The 18,082-nt window shown below is 35.1% G+C and overlaps 1 protein-coding gene across 1 annotated transcript; it reads left to right on the top strand.

Annotated features, from left to right (window-relative positions):
• BAG3_2 (Bcl2-associated athanoprotein 3) lies at positions 1-17,398 on the top strand. Its single transcript, XM_051218059.1, has 5 exons — positions 1-292; positions 3,604-3,805; positions 10,457-10,660; positions 12,733-13,048; positions 15,465-17,398. Exons 2-5 carry the CDS (start codon positions 3,680-3,682, stop codon positions 15,797-15,799), a joined length of 981 nt encoding a protein of 326 aa, XP_051064493.1. The 5' UTR covers positions 1-292; positions 3,604-3,679; the 3' UTR covers positions 15,800-17,398.
• Positions 17,399-18,082: the final 684 nt, after the last annotated feature.

The following is an 18,082-nucleotide window of genomic DNA, read 5'->3' as shown; positions in this document are numbered from 1 at the left end:
ACTCTTAAATAGCGCGCTCGTACAAAAGAAATATTAGTTCGTAAAAATACCACAGTTAACATGCTGTGATACCTTTATAAGAATGAGCAACCAACCAGCTTCAGTTCTCGATACCTCTCTCTCATTCATTTCCTGCTTATGGAGTAATGTAAGAAGATTGCTACCAAAAATCTTTGAAACCAAGAACATAGTGGCTTCTAGAATGACCTTTAGAAGACTGATACCTTCTAGTCAGTCTAGTAGCGGGAAATATGAATAAACAGTTGATGGGACAGGTGAAGTGAATCGCAAAGTAATGAGGACTCCACAAACCCCTCAGTTATCCTTTGTATCGAGTTAGATAAAGAGGTTTTTCCATATGCTTTCAAAGTATTTTTCTAGAGAGTCTATATGTATTTGTAAATAGTTTAGCGACCTAAACGAACGCAGTCGCGTAAATGACCAATCTCATTATCTTGGGGAAATTTTTAAGAACTTTCGATGAATTTCTGGACTTTCCTCAGTCGTAAGAAATATGGTAGTTTTCCCCAGACGTTTCTGAGATCTCCCCAAAACTTTTGGGATTTTTGTGCCGTTTCCCCAAAATTTTCTTTAGCGATTTCCCCGGCGAGAGTATAATTTATGGACAAACCAATCATGTATAAGATTCCGCATTTTGGCACGAAATTCACTCATCCATTCGGCTGGAAAGTTTTGGCTTTATAGCTGCTGTCAGTTCGTGATGAAAGCCCTAAATTTAATTTCTAACATCAATCATCAACTGTAAATCGTAGTTCTAATTCCTCAAACAGGTTTATAGCCCTCTTTTGGTTCCGGTCCACTCAAACCAGGCACGATTTCCCCAAACTAGGGAGATTGTGTACCTTTATAAAGATAATCCATATTTAAAGAGTTAGTTTGGTCGCAGTTAGCCAATGCGTCGAATAAAACCTTTGTTTCATAAACTTCTATTTTGAATGGAAAAAGGAACTAATTCATTCTGATTGCATTCCTTCACTGCTGAGGATTTAATTAAATACCATTCACCTCTACCATGCAATCACTTTGCGATTGGAGTCTCAGGTCACTAAAATCCCGCCATTTCGTAACATGTTTGTTGTGCTTTCTAGACGAACTATTTATACTGGAGTTAACTGTTTAAAAAACACGATGTATACTGAGTTCATTAAGTAGTTCCCCCCTGTTTTTACTAACATGACGTCATTGAGTAACGGTCCTATGAAAGTAGAATATACAGTTGGTTTCATACAGACTGTGGGTCTTCCTGAGTTGGTAGTTGTATTTCCTTACTGCTTAGGATTTTTCTAATGAATCGTAGATGTGGATTATTTCCCATTCCACTCGGTGTCTTGACTTTAGTTTGCCTAACCGTACATTGTAGCCCAATCGAAGTACCCTTCGATATACCTTTGTTTGATCCTGTTTGACATGAACGGTTTTCTTTTTAAGGCTATCTAAGTCTCTGGAAAGGAATCCAAGCGATTTTCATTACTGTAGCGTATATTTTGTTGGTTGAGGAACACCACCGTAATAATCATGTCATTTCCTGCGGCCGAAAATGTCATACCAGAGTCTCTCAAAGGCTACAAAGTCAATGTGTTCTGCTCACCATTGGCACTGGACACTTGATGTTAAGCGAAAGATTCTCAATCATTTACTTATATCTCGTTCCAAAAAGTTCGGCTGGTTTTGCCTTCTTATCATCCTTCGAAATCAAGTCACATGGTCTTTATAGCTGGTAGGCGAATTATTTTCACCCATAACTTAATTCTCATACATAAAACCAGTTTTTAGTGTTACAACGGGTCACACTACTACAAGGGAGGTCGCGTTACTGACAGCGACTAATACCGTTTTGGTTACTATCTCTGTGAAGTAGCACATACTTGTCCATGCTGTACTGTCACCATGAGATCCTTCAGCCGCTAAGGCTGACAGGGTGGCTGACCACTTTGTTGCCTATGATCGGTCTGGACGCTGAAGTAGTTGGGACGTCTATGAAAAAAGATCAGACAAAAATTAGGACAGTGGCACCCTTAAAAACATCGATTGAGGCTGATTATTCCGATGACCATCAAGCAAATATGTAAATTGAAACCAGAGCAGGGATTGGTAGATCCAGCACTTAAACATGACTAAGTAGACAAGTTTGAACTAGAAAAGGAAACGGAAGAGGTTAATGTAAGTGGTAGTTGTCATGACATCCTATAATTTCTATTCCCATTGTATCGTTTAACTGTACCAAAGCAGCATATTCCCTTTTGTACTCAGAAAGCCGTTATTATGGTTCTCCGATCTTGTTTGAGGAGCAGATGGCCGACATCATTGTAAAGTCTTCATAGTGATAGTGTTGAATAAATTGCCTGCGTTCAATGGTAGCTTTTATCAGGTATATTTTCAGGAGAACTCGATTGCGTTACTTTTGTTTAGAACAGACACGGCACAGTGTCCAAATGACATGTGTTGTTTAACTGTTCTTTAGCTAGACCTAATCTACACGGCTTTCTCATTATGGGTAATACAACAACATAAGACTGAAAATAGTTCTGGTCATTTAAATTTTTAGTTTTCGATGTAGTACATAGGAAGAATTCGAATACGAGAGTGATCTAGATGAAGGACACTAAACCTCGTAAGTAAGTTGGTAAGCTAATTGAAGTTAACACTGACATAGCACAGCTGCCTTTGTACTATTGTGACCATTAACCATTCTGTCACTCGAGCCCGTGAAACTTGGTGTCCAACTAGAAATCCATTGTGAATATATGTTGTTGCACCGTTAAGCTAAGCACATGCTCCAGCAATCTCATTCGATTGGGGTTTATATAGAAAGATTTGCCTTTACTGGGAAGTTTATGTCAAATATTAAAACAACTCAATAAAGCTGCCATTATCCACAGCGATATTTCCAAAGCACCACTTACATATAGTTTACTTATTTAACCCATCTCCGGTCACGTTTTACGACTGTGTTATGGGTGAAGAGGTGGGTGAGTTGTTTTTTTTGTCTGAGTTCCAATGTATCGCAGTCATGGTGAATGTAGAGTCTGGCCTAGATATTTGTCATCCAAATTATCGTACCATTTCACCAGAGCGAGATGAAATTAAGGTAAATGACAGGTCAAAATGGTAGTAATATTGAAGATAGTGAGAGAGACTAATCACATGAAAAGCATGATCTGAAAAGAAGTTATGAGTGAAATAATATATCAACTCATAACTTAGAAGTAGTTAATAGTGATTACACATCGATGTAAGTTTAGTTTCAGGATACGCAGGGCATGTTCTACGCCTCTCATGTGATGCAGCTCTACAGTCATGTCAGCTGCATTTCCATCTTTAACCAGATTTTTACGTCCAACTTCAGTTTTTCTCATTCCCCTCATTCTTGAGCAATGTGTGTATTTCACCAACTACCAGTCGGACTGTCTTATTCACAATAAACTTTGTTTGTTTAAGTTATGTGCATCATCGTGATATTCCGGCCTCGTTAGTATTCGGTTTGCCAGGTTTTTTTTAAGCCTATGAACTTTCATCGTTCTAGAGATTGTGTTATATATAGTACTTGTAATATTGATTAGGAAGTCATATTTTCCTCTACAGGTTGCTGGATTGCATTGCAAAGCTTTTCGGTTAATCTTTCGAGCTAACCAGCTGACTTCTATCTGGTGTACAAATTATGAGCTCACAAGGTTTACCTCCTGGATGGTCTATGGGTTATGATAGTATCACTGGTTTCCCATTTTTTATCGATCACATTAACAAGTCAACTACATGGGAAGATCCACGAAAGTCTAAAACTCAAGTGAGTCTATATCAACATAACCGTTAACAAAATTGTGTCAATACAACTTCAAACAATAATAATACAATTGTTTGATTTGTTGGTATGTATATAATGCTTAAAATCATAGCTTGAAACCGTTACAACATATCGTCTTTATTTAGCTATTCCACCTTTCATAACCAAGTTGAAGCTTAAATCATCGAACCAATGGTACTAAACAGCTGTTTTTTCATTACCTTTGTTGGTGTGTGTGACCTTTCGACTGTTAATCAATGATGAATGTAATGATTTATAGTCTTGTAAAGTATGTGTTCGTCGTGTGTAGTTAATGGTTTAGGTTTATAAAATTGTCCTTTGATTGACAACCTCATATGTACTAATAAACTTTCATCCTTTAAGTGGTTGTACTATTAACTAGTTTTCCCGTTGGCCTGTTCTTTCTCTACTCTTACCAGACCTTGAACTTATATTTTTTTGTTTTTAAAAATAATTAGATTAGGTCTCTTTATTCAGTTATTATGGAATTTTGAATCACGAAGCTACTACTACAGTAATTTAATTGAATAATTTCATAATAAAGTTATTTTAAAAATTGTACACATAAAATATAAAGCATTTCAATTCTATGTACAGGTATATAGTTAGGGGGTTAAAGTTACACCAATAATTTTCTTGCAATTTTGATCAACTGATGAAAACAGATTTTTTTCGAGAAGGTCAAGGGTTTGTCAATATGTTAGAAACTTCAATAGTGATTCATAACTAGGATGATCGTCGAAGTCTTTTGTTGATAGAAATACTAAATATACGGAATCTCCTATACTTTCTAACCTCTAAACCAATATTGATAATTGTTGACAAACTAAATTTAAGACAGTTTTCTAGAAAGACGATAGTACTGAATAGACTAAATTTTAAAGATTTTCAGGGATATTTTAAACAATAGGAAGTACCCTTATGAACTCTAAATTTAGTAGAATAAAATTCTTGTCCTCAGTTGGATTGTTTACTGAACAGTCTGTGTATATACTTATATTGTTTTCAACAACAGATACAGATTAATACAGACACTACTGTCACCAGTAATTGTGTACTCATCGGCTCAATATTAGCGAGTTGTATATGTATAATTTAGGCAATAGAATGATCACTTCGTGGATTGGTTGAAGTTGGACATTAACACCGTTGGATGCCGGCTCAGTGGTCTAGTGGTCAAGTGCTTGCGCGCGAAGCCAGTAGGTCCTGGGTTCGAACCCCGCGTGGTGCAGGATCGTGGGTGCGCACTGCTGAGTCCCATACTAGGACGAAACGGCCGTCCAGTGCTTCCAGGTTTTCCATGGTGGTCTAGCTTCAATCGACTCATGATTTCAACCTATGAAATTTCTAAAAAAACTCCACAAAACCCATTCTGATAATTTTCAATAAGTTTAATTCTGTCAACTAAGTACACTCAACGCAACACAGAGTTGTACTGAACGAAAATTCATATAACTTTAGTTGATTAATTTTCAACTGTCACTTGCTTCAGTAGGATCCAGTTATTTCTTAAGAATAAAGAGTTTAACGTACATATTCCTACGTCAATCTTAATGAGGTCTATGATTATGTTGTTTTTATAAAACGGTGAAGCGTTTTTAATCCAACTCAGCCAGTAAACGTTCAGTCAATATCCCCTACTTGTCTATAAAATATAACTAAGGAGCAAACTCTGATAACTGTCTTACTTTTTGATGTCGAACAAAAATAATGTGATTCTTAAACAGTTTGTAATTTTTTATATACCTAATTGTAGAATTCTGGCTGTTCCATTCTATTTTTGGCGAAGCATCATTGAAATTCTGTATTTTAGACGAAAAACAATACGAAACTGATATTAACACCCTATAAGCCTACAAACATCTCCCATCATAACTGAATGTATAGATCAATAATTCAATTTTCATATTTCATCAGCTGATATCGACTATAACGTTCTTTTAGAATATCTTATTCAAAATAGTTTATTTGAAAAATTCACTTTTATTGACTGGATTGTAACGTGGAGTCGAGTCTCAGTTGACTATGAACACCACTACAAGAAAACTACGTGCCAGTTGACCGATAAAATCCCCTGTAAGTCAGAAGGCAGTTAGTGGCTGTAGTCGAGATGTATTTGTTGGCGATCTCGTGGTATCGAAAGGATACCGAGATCGTGTCAAAGGAGTACAAGCGTGGTTACCGAGCGCAACCGAACCCGTGCAAGGTCACAATCCGCGGAAAAGTAATGGAGGAGTAATATGGCTGTCTTTAGCACAGTTAAACAAACGAGCACAGTAAAACAATCACTGGTACAATTGGTTGTAATAATGATTGTTTCCATTCAATCAATCGCATTCTCTTGATAAAAGAAGGTCACTACACAGTAAACACACGTTATGAATACTGTCTAGTAGTAATGGTGAAACGAAATATTTTTCTGATAGATTGATCTTTTTGTGAATCTGTCGTTCGAATCTCGTAAGGCGGCATCGTAGATGGTCATTGATGAAAAGTTCTATACTAGGATGGAACGGCCGTTCAATGCTTCCAGGTTTTCAACGGTGGTGTCTAGCTTAGATCAACTCATAAGTTCATCTATGAAAATGCTACAATCTCCGAAAATTCTCATACTAATATAAAATGTTTTTAAAAAAAGTGAATAGTGTACTTTAGAAAATATTACTAATTCATTTGGTTATCCTATCAAAGAAAGCGAGAATATGACATTAATGATATAGAATACAACGTATTCATCATTAGGTGTTTTTGAGTTGCTTTATTTTTTAGCTACACACATATACAATCTAATACATTTAGTCATTTTACATTGTTTACACTAGAATTTGGAATTTACACAATATAAATTGTTTAATTACAAAGTATAGACTGTAAAAGAAAATGCTAAAAGCGATGACAGTACTAGAATATTTTAAGATCATTTTTGTTACTCAATGAGAATTCTAAATGAGGTTTAGAAAGAACTAATCAGTTAATTAAGTTATGATTATAATGAATTGAATGATAGAAAAAAAAAGAATAGAAGTCAATATACTCAGGTTATCATGACAGATGTTAGTTAATTACTTATTTGTTTAAACATAAAGGTCATGTTTAAGCTTTCTAAGTTGTTATGACTTCACTAAATTCCAATTATGTAGAATTACATTGTTATTCGATTATTTTGCATGAATGAATACATTCAGTCTGTCAGTCAACTACACTGTAGGACCAGGCACATATAAGCATCGGTCCAAGCTCCCATACCTCATTAGCACAACAAGATCAACACCAAATTCATAGAAGTAGTTAATCCAATGGTGGTAATATATAAAAGGAAGATTGCCTATAAGGAAGAATTAGTTCGTAAAAAGAAAGATATGAAGCGATTTTAATTTCATAGTTTAAGGGGAGACAGAGAGTGTATACACCGACGCCATTGTGACCGATTCTGAGACATGTTACCCAGAGTCTCCAACCATTGGTTACGATAGTCACACGGACCCCAACCAAGTAGTCTGTATCTCCCAACATGGCTCAGACTAGAAGTTAGTGACTTCAAGCGCTGATTCCACGTTTTGTTTTGGCCGCCCCTAACTTTCTTTCAACCATCTCCAACACCGGTTAGCATTGCACGTCGTGGTAATCGGTGTTCAGGCATACGTAACGCGTTGCATTCTCTTTAAGATAACCACTCAAGATATTGCTCGAATATGGACTTACAAAATACATACCTTGTACGGCCTATATAACGTGCTCCATCAAAGCAAGTAAACTGATAAATGCAGACTGAGGTGACCCAAAGCGGCAGTTTATCTTTGACACTTCGCTGAATGGTTTTTTTGCTGGAGAAAACATTACGAAACGAAGAAATAAAACGTCGTTCTCAGGGATCTACATAATCTGTTCTTTCATATCTTAGGATCCGTATCCCCATTGAATTCAATTTTCAACGTCGGAACTTCCCTAGGAACTGTAGGAATACTTTTAATTTGATGTTTTGGTTTTAGATTACTATCAATGAATCTGGGTGGGAAGCCATTCTTGAGAAGTTTTCACTGGACTATATTCAGCTCATCATCAAGTGCTTGTCTTCAGAGCATATTCCTCTGATTCTTGAGAATAGTGAATGGATTAAATTTATCCTTCTACTCAGCGATACATAACTCTGAAAGTTCGTATACTGTCCGTTCCAAGTAGGATTTCTGAATCACATCCGATACATGAATAATTTTGACTATCTTGGATAATTTATTAACACTCCTCTATTTTACTATAGACTAATTCACGCAAAAAACTAGCGATAAATACGATTGTACAGTTTCAAAAAAATGATATCGTCAAAAAGAAAAGATTTTCTTTACTGAAGCATCTTCACTTCTTCAAAATTAATTTTGTGCTAAATTTAAATTATTTTTATGTTAACCGTTCCAGATAATCAAACTTACTAGCTGGTACATGTGCTTAGTTGAAAAGAAAGCAACTAAAAATACGTAGTGAATTCGTCGTATTCTTGCTTTATTTAATAAATTTGTCACTAGTGGACACATGATTATTATCAGCATGGAGATTTTTGGAGGTTGTAGTGTTTTTACAGTTGAATTCACGAGTCAATCTAAAATATGGAGTCCCGTATTAGGAGGAAACTTCAGTCCAGTGCTTCTAGGTTTTTCAACGGTGGTCTAGCTTAAATCGATTCGTCAATTCAACTGTGAAAATACTACAATCTCCAAAAATCCTCATACTGACAACTGAGAAGTGTTCTGATCACTTTTCTTTTTCATAAAAGAGGGGTGTGTGGCTCCCTAAGTAAACCACCTATTTTCGTCTGGGCACCCTGGTAATAAGTATCACAGCCCTCACACAAATCAATGATAACTGCTACTGGCTTCATTGTTTTTGTGTGGCGCGTATGTGTTTAGTGCCCCCTTGTACCAATGTTTATCTGTTCAAAGAAATAAATAAGTCTATAAAAGATATCAGAGACATTGGTTATTTAAGAGAGTGGCTAAATATTGTTATCGATTGTACAGTTTGTTAATCTTATTCATGTTCTATTATTAATTACAACCTTGACCTTTGTGTTGCATATTAATCAACAAGCTTGTAAAGTAATTTTTCAAAATAAATCTATTTTAAGAAAAAGGTAGTTTAAAATGGTGCATATTCAATTATTTGTACTTACTATACGAAAATGTACTATATATATATATCTGTAGACCAACATACTATATAATCCAATCATTTATTAATGACAGCTAAATGTTCGTTTCCAACGCGAATGAACCGTTTCTGTAGTTTCTTATTTTTAGTTTTACTTCAGGTTTACAAACTTTTAAGAACAATGAAAATGTTACGTTTTAGATGTATAAAATAGTTATTTGAGAAAATGAATTCCTTTTTGTAATCGTTGAATTCATGAGTCGATGTATGACAATAGATGATTGGTTGCGCGAGACCGTGGACCGATTGAAATGAAGCATGAACATCGTTGAATTCCGGCTCAGTTGTTTAGAGGTTAAGCGTCCGCACGGGTGACATAAGTCCCTGTGTTCGAGTCCCGCATGAGGGATTGTGGATGCACACTGCTGGGGAGTCTCATACTGGGACGAAACGGCCATCCAGTGCTTCCAGTTTTTCAATGGTGATCTAGCTTGCATCAACTCATGAATTCAACTATTAAAAAATTACTACAGTGTCCACAAAACCCTCATTCTGATCATAAGATGAATTCTCTTTTATGGGAATGACTGTTATATTTCAAACGTTTATATGACTGAATTTGTTTACGCGCAATAATTCTTAGTTCTGAAGAACTGGGTTGAAGGAAAAATACAGGCAGTCAAGCCAAGATATGATACTAGTTCATAGAGTTATTGATTGTTGGATTAAGGCGTGTTGGTAGGTGCAAATGACTTGATCCACGCAATCATTGTGACCAGTGGTTTGAAAGACATTAAAGGATATGAAATGAGTTAAGCCGATCACAGTCCCCCACATGCATTCATTGTCTATCTTCCTTTAAATTTTTAGTTTTATAATTATCTCATCCTTTTTTTGCCAAGAATTCATTCTTATACTTTCTATGCATAATCTTTTTTACTACTACTTTTGACACTGTTACTACTTGCATTACTTTGGGGTTCGTACTGATGATTTCACCTCGTAATAGTGATTATATACATCAAGTTCTACATTGCTTGTGACTGACTGATTTACTGGGATTCTAGGCGAATCTTTCAAAATTTTCATGATCCCAGTCTACTACTGTCAGTATCTATTTATACCAATGTTTAAAATACTAAACATTTTGAAATTAAACTACTTAGAAATAAATATATTTTTCTGATTGAGTGATAGTACTATTTATTTATGTGATGGAATACAAGTTAAGGTAAATTATTTGTTGATAAGGCATTGATTTTCCTCGGAAACACGTTTTTTTAATCCCTCTAAACTGGATATTATGCAACTAATTGAAATGTTTATATTCACCACTTGAAACTAACATGAAAAACATTTCTTTCCATAAAATTTCCTCTTTATCTCATTTTGATTATGTTTATGTCTCTTATGTAATTTAGAATTTTATAGTCCTTATCCTATATTCATATTTTTAATGATTTTTCCACTATATTTATTTCTATAATCTAGAGTAATATCACACAGAATTTACAATCTGTCCCATCTTATTCATCTGAATCTATTAATAATCGTCGACAGTATAACCTTCCTGCAAATGAACCAGTGATCGATCCTTCCAATCCAGGAGATATTAAGTTAGGCAATGTAGGAGATAACATTCAACGTAAAACTCAATCACATTATGATAATGTTAGTGAACCAATACCAATCAAGGTAAGCTGATATAGTTGTTTTTTGTCTTAACTATGTGTGATGTTAACCATTATTATTTTTTGGCGGACTTAATTTGAGAGCTCTATTGTCCTATATGATATTTCAAATAAATCTAACATTCCCCTTTCCCCTATACACTCTCCGAGTGTCTTCATATCTAAAGGAGATCAATCGGTAAAGTGTTTTGGCATCTCTTCAATCAAGGCTCAATTGTTATATCTGCTTTGGTGTAAAAAACGGAACTTAACCACATAGAGTTAATCAATGATTTGACTGATAATCTCACTAAATTGAACAACGATAGTTAGCTATATTGGATTATAGGTTTCAACGTCATCGTTTTAACTATTTTCAACTGTGCTTCCTGAAAATCTTGTTGCCTTTACTATATAGTAGTACTGAGATCCAGTGATAACTCTTTTCACATACATACATCTATTGGTCGACATTTCTATAAGCCTGTCAAGTTGTCATTTTTAATTAGGGTTTCATCAGTGATCTTATAAACTAATGATCCAGCTACTGAATTATTCTGTCTGTACTTTTTCTTTCAGATACCTTTATTGTAAGAGCGAACCTTTCAGTTTCATTCACAATTATACACTGTTCTTCCCTTTATTTGTACAAAACTAAATTAAATAATTATGTTCAGTAATGTCTTTTGTCAATTAGCCTGACAACTATTTAGAAACCCTTTTATGGTTTTTATAGTTTAAATCACTTACTGGTCTTAGCTAAACCATTTTTGAAAACCTGATAGCACTGAACTGCCGTTTCGTCCTAATGTGGGACTTCTCAGCAGAGCGTATCCACGAACTCGCCTCCGGTAATCAAATAGAGGACTTTCGGTCTCATATCCAAACGCTTGACTTCTAGACCACTGGACAAGTATCTGATGACGTACATGTCTATCTTCAGTCAGTTCATGATATTGCACAACCCTCATCGCTTACCTAGAGTGAATATCTGTCTCACTCAACATGATTGGAGCCCGCCGATCACTCTCCTCACTAGGATTCCGGTAGTTGGATCTTGAAGCTTGTCGCTAGTGAGCACATGGTTATAACTACTACATGGGGTTTACAGAACTATGGAATTTTCGTAGTTTAGATCGTGAACTTAGCTAGTGGAATTGCCTTATACACTTTGAGTTTGGTATTTAATTTGTGTTCCTGTAGTTTAGGTAGTTCCATGTTAAGGTTCTTAATAAAGCCTCAAACCTGATCAATCGCACCTACTTGATCCTGCTGCCTTTCACTGTCCGAAAATTCGTGCATTTCCAGTCTAGCACTATCTGCATATTAGTTTAAAGACTTTCACGCTCAAGTAAACCTTTTTATCACAGCCTTTTTGCTTAAATTCTTTTTATTTTCCGGTAGATAAACTACATATCTAATTGTTTTTCTCAACTATTCACATGATAATCTATTAGAAAATTCTCCTCTTTAAAATTATAACTACTCATAAGTAATATGGCTGGACTGTTTAAGCACGACATAGCTCTCTATTTATACACTATTAGACAGGTATAGGTAATTAATACAATACAATGATGGATTGTTTTTGTGCCCATCGATAAAATTACAGCATGTTCGTACTTGTTACTTCAGTAAACTTTGTTTTTTTTGGCGATATTATTTGGTATCACAGATTGTTCATCAAACAGTGCCCGGTTTGACATCGGTGATAATCCTTCCATCGTATCGTTTACATCTTGAATAACCAGAGATCAATATTTCTAGTTGTGAGATAAAATGTGTGTGGTAGTTTGAATACTTGTCAAAATATGAGTTACACTTGAGCGTTGCAAACAACCTTACTGATTAATAGCGTCAATCAATAGCGCTCAATGACCAGTTTGATTACGTGTTAGTTAACGTTCTCATTAACAATTAGAAAATAAAGTGTTGTTTACACTACTACCTGACTAGCTGTTTATGTCAATGTGACTTTTGTTGTTGTTGTTATTCTTGCATTATTAATCATTGGACTTGAATATATTGACTATAGTTGTATTAGAATTGTATATGTTATTAGAAATATTTTCTTTCATTTTAACAACTCTTACCAAGGTGCATTCTATCAGCTCTTCGAATAATAATAATAATAGTAACCATCATGAATATGAACAAAAGCTGAGCAACACCCCAGCAACTCAGTCGTTTGATTCGTATAAACCTAATCAAAATTCTTCCACAAATAAAAGCGAATCAATTCCTATCAAATCTGTTTCTGTTAAAATTTCAGATGATAATAATAATAATAATAATAATAATAGTGATAATAATGAAAATGTATCTCAACCAACAACATCAGATCCATTCTCTCTTATAGAACAAGCTCAATGTGAACTTGCAGAAATAGAAACTGAGATTAGCGGGTTTACTTGTGAGTTGACTTATTTATTAAAAATATTTTGTACCGTATTATATACATATATAAGTATGTATATGTATTAATGAATCCGATAGTTTATACTGTGGAAAAACTCAGGTATAAGCGAGCAATATTGTTTTCATTTAGCTTTACTCTATTTTACAGTGATGTATATATATAAAAATCTTAAACCAATCAAGACAGTTTATGGGTCAATGAAAAAGGATTACATAACTAATCGTTATAAGTAAATTACACAAGTCGATAATAGAATAACAATTGTAGTAACAATGGTACGAATAATTAACGAAATAATGATATGAACAAACTTATTGATATATGAAATGGGTCAAAGCTTAAGAGAATAAACTGACCAAGATACTAATCATTATAAATTATGTAATAGGAAATGCATGTTAGCAGTCAAATAAAACATATAAGTAGTAAAAAAAGAGTTACGAAGATGTCGACTGGAGGGGGGATCCGGATGAACCTACAGATGTCAGTCCTGTGTAACTGTCTTTCATACCAAGATTTATGTCATAAACTGATCATCCTTTTTCCATTAAATTCCGATGTCTGCTAATGATAAATAATATGGAAGTCTGTGGAACAATATTCGTAACACGTATCCAATATACTGAAGTTCGATTTGGGTATACTATATCATGATTTCATACTAAGGATGGGAGAGTTTCCCGAAGACATCCAAACCACAACTACATGCTTCACAGTTGTCTTCAGGATATCATCGATGCATAAGTTTGGGGTCGGCCAGGAGTCTTCAACTTCACTTTTGACCTGAGACAATGGAGAGGTGGTTGTACGCTCTCACTCTGCCTGAGGTGTTTATTTACAGTGCATTTAGTTTATTCATATACTTCTCAGGGACCATTCTTAATCCAGGCTTGAGTTTCAGCATTGCATCGATTAGCTTATCTGTGATTACACCATTGGTGGTTGATGTTCCTCATGCCAGTTTTTCAGTTTGGGAGGAGCCTTCCACCCTACTAACACATGAACAGTTGTCAGTGGGAATCTGATAAGTGGGTCTCGATTTGGCTAGGGCACTTAGTGCGACATCGGTACCAGCTAAAATATACGTCGATGGTACGGGGCCCTTGAGTGAGAGCGTATGTGAAACAGGTTTTTGGAATCGACAAATAGAGATTACATTCTCATTTCCTTATTAGAGTCTTGTATCGAAGTCTCAAAAATTCAATACTTCAACATTATGGTTTTTCAAAAGACAGCCTAAGGTATCGTCAGCAGTGTGAATAACCAAAGAACGATATCGTCTAAATGCGTAGTGACTCAAAGTTTCTAGAACATTTTTTCGTAGTTATCCATCAATGTGTTTGTATTTGAGATGTGGTACTCCCTGTATTCCTAAACCGAAGCACATGTTTTCTTAAGGTATTACCTCTTTAGTCTTTGATCTGAAGGTCTAGTCCACAAAGGATTTGAACAACCTCAGAAGATCTCAGTCCCATGAAACCTGGTAACTAAATCAGGTTTATACACCACACTTTTCCTCAGGGTCGTATAGCTCATTTACATCATTGAAATCAAGATTTTCCAACTCCACTAGATAAAACTTTATCCAACGACCCCTGTTCTAGTCTCTTGAACACCCGCTTTTCGACTTCACTTTGGTAGAAATTACCATTACTACATGTAAGCAATAAGTGTGGCTTGCAATTTTTTTTTAAACAATATTGATAGTGACCCATTTTATTAGTCAAGCATAAATACTAATAAAATTACGTGAGGATGGTTGTAGCCCCAACTCTGCGTTGGATTTCCCGACAAATTAAATTTAATCTGAATAATTTATACTGAAGGCATAGAAGGTTTCTATTAGTTCCTTTCAATAAATTCAATTATTGTAGTTATCGTTAAGTCTTATTTTTGTGATTCATATCATGGTATTTGTTTACTTATTTATTTAAACACATAAACATAGGTACAGGAAGACATTAAATAGACGTGCACCACAAAAATCATTCGATTTATGTGAGTGTTAGGATACTGCCCGGGTGCTCAAACCAAAGCAGGTGCTTTTCTTAGGGGGCCACACCCCGAGCCTTTGACCTAAAGGTCTAATCCACAAGGCAGTGAAACAACGTGAGGATATACAGTCTCATGGTAGCCGGTGACCAACGACTGGTTCATACGCGATTTGTTTCCTTAGGATCCCGGATTCCATGTACACCTTTGTTTTGAAATGAGGGTTTTCCAACTTCCCTAGGTGGATCTTCCATATCCACCAACCCGGTTAAATCCGATTACTAGAAGACTACACCGATTTAAAGTATGAATGATCTTTGTATACCTTCATTATGATGAAATTAATGAATCTTTTTTATATTCTCATACATAATTTTATCCAACTCCATGTTGATATATATTTATATATTTTTTCCAGCTTCATATAAAACTAAAGCTTATCTGTTACTCGAAGATAAACTTGATAAGCTTATGCTACGATTGGATAAAATCGATTCATCTGGTGAAATATTTATCAGAAATAAACGTCGTGAAGTTATATTGGCTGTTCAAAATGCTCTTAAAAATCTTGAAAATAAACTGACACAAATAAAATCAGATCATCAAGAGCATGTTATCAGTTTAACTGATCAATCTTCTTCTTCTTCTAATAACAATAATAATACCAACAATAATATAAATAAACAAGATCACTCATCTATAGATTCTAGAGAAATTCATATAGGTTCTAATGAAGAATGTCAAGACAAGTAGATCATTCTCTATGGTACTTTATCTTATTCTTTAAAACTTCATTGTAGTTCAGTATTTTCCCGTCTACATTATAATATTTTCTGATTATTATTATTATCATTATTACCATTATCATGTGAATAGTTTGTTTGCTTGTATAAAAAAAATAATATGACCATAATTGATGCGTTCATTACTGAAAAGTCTTCTTAGTCGCTTTATCATGCTACGATAGAAATTTTAAACTTTTTCTCCATCCTGTTCATATCAAGATATGACGATATTAACTTCTTTTGTCACCATAGTCGGAAGTTGTCTCTGGTATTTATGTTATGTTCACATAAAACATAAAGAGAAAGTCCGGTTATACTTGATTTTGAGGGGGCTTTTTAAATATAATATTTTTATTTCATAGTCACTTTGTGGTAACTTCATTAATGTCCTTACACAAAATTTGTCAGACTAATTGATTGTAATTGATTTACAGTAGTAAACTCATCGTGAGCTATGGCAAGAGTGTTATGAATATTAGAAACAACATGGCAACTTAAATTTAGTAAGGCAGTCAATTTCAGTTCATTTATTACGAAAAATGAGTTATGTTAATAGGCAGTGAAGGTTCAAGTCATCCAGTCGTTTTTTGTTATCCAAGAGGTGTGAGTTATCCAACATTTTTGCTCATTTGGCTGCATATAAATGATTTTTACCAGCCTTCATTTGAAGCCCTAACTCATACCTTATTCGTTTTTCATCTGGCATGTTGGGATGCACTGCACTAAAGTGTATTCATAACAGACAGATGTGTGAAATGAAGTCCCCAGCAAGGTTACACTTTCATGCAGCACCCACTCATTAAAGGAACGGAACAACGCTGTATACTGCACATCTAATAAAAGGTCGGATAACCTCAGCCAGCATAAAACTGATGAGTACGTCCTCAGTAAAGATGCGTTATGTTGCTCCCATTTGGTCGAATACACTTATCAAAACGTTTTTTCATGCCGGTCATGGAGTAGACTATACACTCAATATTTGCTATTGACTGATTCGTCGATTACGGTCGCCCAGTTAGTAGACAGGATACCTACTCCTAAACCCGTTTCTGCTTATCGATCCAATCCTGTCGTCCTTTACTTTGTGATCGATATAAACAAATAATTTCTGTTTTATGTAGTTCCCCATATTTCCAATGAATTTGGTACTGGCTGTTTAAACATGTATTGCTGAAGTTTCGACCAACTATCAATGTCGTCATACGTCTAATTGATCAAGTTACCTTTATCATCCTCATCACTACTACACGTAGCTCACCAACTCATAAACCTCTTTGGATGTAGTGTTTATCACTTAGAAGTCCTTTTTGTTATTATTCTCACTAGATACTTGATATTTTTACGAAGCCATTTTTACACAGGTTTTTTTCATAGTGGTCAAGTTGTGACTGGTTAATAGGAGTGGTTAGTATTCGGATTTCTACACGTAAACTAGCATTTCGGTAGCCCCTGTATTGTCATTCAGTCTTACTAAGACACATCAACACAAGGAAATGGGATCGACGCAATGGATAAGAAAAGAGTTGAAATAGTAGTAATGTCAATGATAGTGTGAAAACCTAAACACTGTACAATGCATTGTGGAAAGAAGACGAATGTGGATAATGGCTTGTGTGAAGTAACTGTTGGGCTTATGTTTTAAAAGAAAATAAACAATGGTTTAGACATTGGTGAGCAAAACATCATGCATGGACCCCAGCCTGGTCTACATCTGCTTGGGGAGGAGTATATCAGATGCGCACTTAAATTTTCAGTTGAGCAAGCGTCACTTCAGTAACCTGTGTACCAATCAAGGCTGCTGAAATTGCAGAACTAAACTAAGCTTATTGACCCAGCAACGAAATAATCTATGGGGTTGTTCAAAGTAGGTGTCGGTACGATTCAGAGTATGAATTAGTGGAAATCCTGTCTTGACCAGTGGGCGCCCAATGGTATTCCATAAGGTAACAACTTATGACCAAAAACGGATAAGTTTACATTTTCTGTTGTGTCTACATATCAACACCTAAATATTCTGTTGTGGTGGTAACTTTGTTTGTTGAGTTCACATATAACTTTCGAATACCTTTTGCTTGTGGTTACATTGAATAGTATAGCTAGCGTTAATAAGATCGTTGCACACCTGTTTATCATCACAAAGATACGATGTTTAGAAGTGCGAATCGACTTTTAACTTATATCAAAATTTAGTCACATTATGTGAGACGGAAGTTCCCGTTCGTAATTAGCAGCTACAATTTCACAAATTACT

The sequence above is a fragment of the Schistosoma haematobium genome, chromosome 7 (assembly GCF_000699445.3).
Source record: "Schistosoma haematobium chromosome 7, whole genome shotgun sequence".
NCBI lineage: Eukaryota > Metazoa > Platyhelminthes > Trematoda > Strigeidida > Schistosomatidae > Schistosoma > Schistosoma haematobium.
The sequence above is the reverse complement of the archived record's forward strand: the minus strand, read 5'-3'. Positions and strand labels throughout refer to the sequence as shown.

Coding starts and splice junctions, on each gene's coding strand:
- BAG3_2 (XM_051218059.1), top strand. CDS start 3,680: ATGAGCTCACAAGGTTTACCTCCTGGATGGTCTATGGGTTATGATAGT. Junction 3,806..10,456: donor CACGAAAGTCTAAAACTCAA/GTGAGTCTATAT, acceptor TCTATAATCTAG/AGTAATATCACACAGAATTT. Junction 10,661..12,732: donor GTGAACCAATACCAATCAAG/GTAAGCTGATAT, acceptor ACTCTTACCAAG/GTGCATTCTATCAGCTCTTC.